Raw genomic sequence first — 5,844 nt, 5'->3', positions numbered from 1 at the left:
CGTCATTCCAGCAGATCTCAGCATGGACAAGTTCTTGGCCCCAGTTATCATAACCTGAAGCTGGCAGCTGGGAACACTTTGGTCTTTTTTTCCTGCAACAAGAGCATTTATCACATGAAATAACCAGTTAGTTCAGCTGATAGCTTAAGATGTTGCTATCGGGAAGTAGGAAAATTCCTAAGTGGTATTACTGAGATAAGGACTCGTAGTGCTGTATTAGGATCATTTGAAAGATTTTAACCTGCTTGTGCAGGGTATGAGTCACACACACCCCAAAAAGGCTAGCAGTGAGTAGCAAGTTGCTTTGTGATTCCTGTTCCAAAGACAGAGCTTTCTGATGTATTTGTGTAAAGCAAACACAGGGCAGCACCCACATGAGTGTTTCTCTGAAACAAGCCAGAAGCAGGAGAAACAGCCAAGCCCACGATGTGATTCTACTCCTCTGTTACAGCTCTAGTTATAGAGACCCAGTACACAGGCACGCGCAGGGAGGACAACTGAAAGCAAGCAAGCTGGTAACTTTGGAGTCATTTGGAAAAGAAAAGGGAACAAAATTCACCTAACAGCTAGTTAGATCTCTCTATTGGCCTCCACCTGATGCTATGGTCCTGACACAGAGTTAGTAGAGCTCCGAACTTCTGTATACCTCATTATGATCTAGGGAAAATGAGGTTGTCCTATCCCTCCCCCAAAGGCATTTCTTTTACTTCACCAGCAGGTGCTTGCTCTGACACACTACAGCAATACTTAATGTATCTTACAAGTCTTTCATTACCAAAAACTGAATCCTGACTGTACATTTTGAACCTAACATCTTGCAAGTGAAACAAGCTCTCTTAAATGAGATCACTGAAGGAAGCCAAGGGTGCTGCTCTAACACCCTTGCAGCCATTTCCTTTCCACCTTTTCCCTAAATTGGCAACCTTGGACATTAAAACTGCTGCACCACCTCTAGAACAAGGTCTACTAGCAACACGGTGACTGGCACAAGCTTGTGAAACAGCTGGATGCATCATGCTGCTGCCACTATAATGTGCAGCTTTTGTTGGCATTAAAAAGAACAAAAAGATGGAGTTGGCAAATGTTTGCATCTTAAATAATTTGAAATACAATACACCACAAACCACTATTTGCAGTAGCTGTTATAAAACCCATACAGGCATATTACATGGACACATTGCTAGCCCCTCATTGATCTCAATTCTTTTCTAGCCAAGGGATTAAACAAACATACATAGTGATGTATGCTGAAACATTTCATACCTTCGAAATCTTTATACTGAGCTGGTGCCGACAGTCTTGCAGACAGAAGGAGTTCACCACTATACTGGATAAGATCATCTTCAGGCTTTTCAAGCTGAAGAAAGGAACACAGAAATCTGCATTACTGCAATCATTCTATTCCACATCCTTCTCACAGCTTATTTATGTTTGCAACACATCCTTCTAATGGGCTGGATTGACAGCATTTTTCCCTTCAGTGATCTCATAAGGGTGGTATTTTTCACAGCTTTTACTACATCTTGCTTTTAAGATACAACTAAGCACAAAAACTAAGAATCACCTTGGGCTTGAGCTGGTACCAGCTGAACAATTGCATTGAGTCCTCTTGAAAATCCCACGCTGCCAGTGGAATCACCACTTCCCCCAAAAACACCCTGTATTTGAGTGCTCCTGCATGCCACACAGAGATCTGGAGCTGCCGACTTCCCAACTGAGAGTATTCAATCTTGTACTGGAAAGATAAACAGTATTTACAGGGTGAATGCAGGCCCATGCTCATAACAGCATGGCTGAAGGCACCTGGATGCAGACAGAACCATGTTGTCTGAACGTGCTTTGCAATCTGCATATTACTCCACTATTTAAATGCTAAACAACGCTCATCCAAATATGAAACAACATTCCAGGAATACCTTGACCTGCCTTGCTAAAGACTTTGATTATCAATTCAGAATTTTAAATAATTCTTGACCATTTTTGCTGGTGGCTTTTTTTGGGTTTTTTCCTCTCTCCCTCTCTTTGCTATACACTCCAAGTAGAATTTGGCTACTCTGGAAGCCACTTCAAGATTAAGACACCCAACAAAGCTGCTAAACTTCCATTCTAGTCAGTGGACATCTACTCAATGCAGTCAGTAAGAAGAAGGAACTAATTCAGCTGACCACTAATTACAGCCCTGAACTGCTCCCAGAACATAGTTAGAGCCCTTTGAGACATTGTTAGGTATCTAATATACCTACATGAGACTGGCAAGTATGATACCCAGCCTACCAGGGACCTGCACCCCCCTGGGCTGGAAGCTGGAGGCAAGGACATCACTACCTGCATTTAGGCTGCTGAATCACAAGCATGGTTGTAGGTTGTGGAGCTAATCACTCTGGGCTCCAATGATTCCCAAGAGCATTTACGCACCTCTCATACATGGAGCTACCCAAATGTAGATACCTTAATTTGCAGCTGAATGTCACCAAGTTGGATCTTGGTATCATTATGTAGTTTACCTGCACTAGCACTATGATCTTCTGACCATTTCTGCTACTCTAGATAAACTAATAGTCAAACTAATTCAAAAGATTTCTAACTAAACTACCTTTAGTGTTCATACAGCCAGTTCAGGCATGGCTCTCACTCTCCCTTTTTCAGTTTTGCATGATTTGGCAAAGGGACTATAAAATTAGAACCAGCTACTTCAATTTCAGGTTCTTTTTCCTCTCAGCTTAAACCCTATATACAGACTTCAGGCTATATAAGAATTATGTACATTACTTAAATCTTTTGTTGTTGTTACTGATTTTTACAATGTTTTTTTTCAAACATATTGCCTGTTTCACTCACTAAAAATTCTTGTTCGTACACACCGAGAGATGGGGGTAACACTGAAGCTTTTGTGTAGTTCAAGGACCAACAATACAAGTTTTTCTGTCCATTGACTTTGTTTCTTATCTCTTCCAGGACAACACATTACTGAAGAAGTCATCATCTTATGTGCTACTGCAGCTCATTGATGCACACAAAAAAATGGGTTTGGATTGATCCGAGTACAAAACTGGAGCTGGGAACAAAACTAATCCAACCTCTTCCGGGTGGCAGTACTCGGCTTCACATTTCATTAAGTGTCTGTGAAGCAAGAATAATGGCTTCTATTTTCTACACATAGTTCTTACAAGGATACAAGAAGTAATACTGCAAGGCATTAAGGCATTAAAAGCACAACTACTGTTGTCTGGTGGGACTCTTAATGTTTGAAATTAGAACTACAAAGAGATGGGCTGGCATCAATTGCACAGGGAAAAGGAAGCAGACAGTGTTTCAGAGGTGGTGGAATTCAGTTAGCATTCAACTAACTGCAGAGACACATTCCCAGTGGCACTGACAAGGGGTATTGATTGAAAGGGATACTTGTGTAAAACAGAAACTGCTCTGCAGTGCACCCAGTTCCCAAATGTACCAAAAAAATCTATGGAAGATACTTTGCTTTTTCACAAGGTAACTCAGAACAACACTGGAATTCATTAGCAATGTTTTTATGGACAAAGGCAGACTCTTTAAATGCTTAACAATTTATTATTGTAACTCCAAAAGCATTTTCTCTTTATTTGGACTGAAAAACATAGTTTTTTCAATTCTTGTTGCTAGTGGCTCTTAGATTTGTCCCATCAGGACAATTCTGAACCTGCAGGATTGTACAATACAAAAGGAGACATTACCCTGGAAAAGCATGCTTAGCAGCACACAATTGCAAACAGTACCTTCAAAGTCTCATCAAATTCTGGATCCACTGTTCTCTTTTTGACAGTTGTCTTCCGCTTACTCCGAGGAGATTTATCAGGAAGTAAATAAACCTTAACATACCTTGTAGGTAGGCAGAAAGATATATGGAAGGTAATCAGAGAAAGAGGTGGGGGAGAAGCAAACAAAGAAGAAAAATTAATTTGTTTTTCCTTATTTCTTAAACAATTTTACTGACTGTAATTTTCCAAGCAATAAAATGGCAAATTGTGATTATATCCTTTCCCAGTAAAAACAGGCAGACTATAAAGATCCCTGTATATCATTCAGCTAACATGCTTCAATTCTAATTGGGAAAGGATCAGGATCTGGATAGGAATCTTCTGGTTTCATACTCTTGGCCTCTCATAACACAGCCACCAAGGAAGTCACCTTGTCAGCTGTAGTGAGGGTTTTGTGATGAAAACAAACAGCATATTAGGTGCTCAAAGAAAAAAAAAAAAAAAAAAAAAAAAAAAAATCAGCTCAATCAACTTTTAGGGTTATTGCTGCTTGTTGGTGAAGAAAACATCTCATTTTTACAACATCAAGTACCATGTAGCAAAAAAAAAAAAAAAAAAAAGTATAATCATCAAATAATACATAATAATTTACAGCTCTTATAAATGTTATCTGTTATAATAGCCACTATAGGGAAATCAGGAAATTGTCTGAAGTGCTGAAAATTGCCTTAACATTGATTCAAGAAAAACCAGTCAAAAAATTCTGGCAGCTGAGTTGGACCAATATCAAGCACCAATGATTCCTACCCAAAGTTTCTTATGTGTAAGTCACATGAACATTAACACTTAAATATTCCCCTTCATATGAGATTTCAGTGGGCTTAAACCATGAGAGTTGTGTTAAGGCTTCAAAACTAAACAGTATTAGCAACAGAGTATTTGCTCACAGCTTGGCAGGGAAAGGAGTGATTGTTAACATAATACTAAATATTTTTTTAACTATGCTTGTATACTTTTCAGATATTACGATTAAACCAATTTTAAAACAGCCTCTTGATTAACTTACTCAAAAGTAAGATCAGCAGTAGCTCATATTGTCAGTGCAGAACTTATACATCTTCCTTATTCTTTCCAAACTTATACGTAGGCAGTAACTGTTTAAAATATCCAGGTACTAGAAGTTTTAGCCTTTTGCTCTATCACCCCAGGTCAACGTAATTAAAAAGTAGCCAGTCCAGTCAACAAGCTAAATAATTCAGTAAGTTTTAAACATCAGCTAAAAGTCTGCTTTTTGGCAAGTGTGTTAAGTGAGTACTCTGACTGTACTTTTTCTGTTGGCTTGGAAACCAACAGAAATATATAAATATACACCAACAGAGAGCATAATGCTCATTACACAGTACTTCCCACATTGCCTTTCAGTCTTCCTGCAACTGTTTGCCTGGCTTAGTTACCAGGGGACTCAAAGAACCTTGAGCTACTTCCAATGTGCTCTCAAACTACCCTGCTTCATGAGCTGCTGTTCCAGCAAGGCTCCTTTCATCACCAAGCCCGTCTTGATTAACATCTTCTGCAAGGTGCACAAAAGCCATGTGCCTTCTGGGTGAAGGTGACTGCAACTCCACAATTCCAGTGTGGTCACTCAAGGGCTCAAACACAGTATGACAGCAGGGACAAGAACAGATAGGTAGGTGTTCTACCTGGTGATTTTCTGTGAGTGGTTACTGCATGGTCAGAGATCATTTAGTAATAAACAGACAAATCACCAAGACTTACCTTGGTGATTATCCAACCAAAAATTTCTATGGCATATTTTGCCTACAGCAGTAGGTATTTCTTCCTCTTACAATAATACATAATTATTGAACAGCTTTAGACTTTAAAATGTACTGCAGTATCTGAAATTTCTATTCTTGTTACAGAAGATGGAAGCACAGAAGTAGTATAGCAATCACCCTGCGACCCACAGTGAGTGAGTAGGTGAATTAGGAATGTGACATCATACGTTTTAGCCACTTATGTATTAATTTTGTGGGCATAATTTAAGAGCTAAAATCTGAACAGCTACTCTTGAGATCCAAAGGTATTTATCAGCACCAGATACCCAACT

General features: G+C 39.3%; 1 protein-coding gene across 1 annotated transcript in view; it reads right to left on the bottom strand.

Moving 5' to 3' along the window:
* Window positions 1-5,844, bottom strand: part of SYTL3 (synaptotagmin-like 3) — a 27,325-nt gene that overhangs the window by 2,507 nt on the left and 18,974 nt on the right. Inside the window, exons 10-13 of the mRNA XM_010015987.1 lie at window positions 3,753-3,855; window positions 1,565-1,735; window positions 1,264-1,357; window positions 1-92 (exon numbers count right to left, since the gene is read on the bottom strand). The exon at window positions 1-92 is cut by the window's left edge and continues 4 nt beyond it. Coding sequence (XP_010014289.1) covers window positions 1-92; window positions 1,264-1,357; window positions 1,565-1,735; window positions 3,753-3,855 — 460 coding nt within the window. The remainder of the gene's footprint in view (window positions 93-1,263; window positions 1,358-1,564; window positions 1,736-3,752; window positions 3,856-5,844) is intronic.

This window comes from Nestor notabilis, unplaced genomic scaffold, assembly GCF_000696875.1.
Source record: "Nestor notabilis isolate BGI_N333 unplaced genomic scaffold, ASM69687v1 scaffold15426, whole genome shotgun sequence".
Taxonomy (NCBI): domain Eukaryota; kingdom Metazoa; phylum Chordata; class Aves; order Psittaciformes; family Psittacidae; genus Nestor; species Nestor notabilis.
This window is presented reverse-complemented; position numbering and strand designations above follow the sequence as displayed.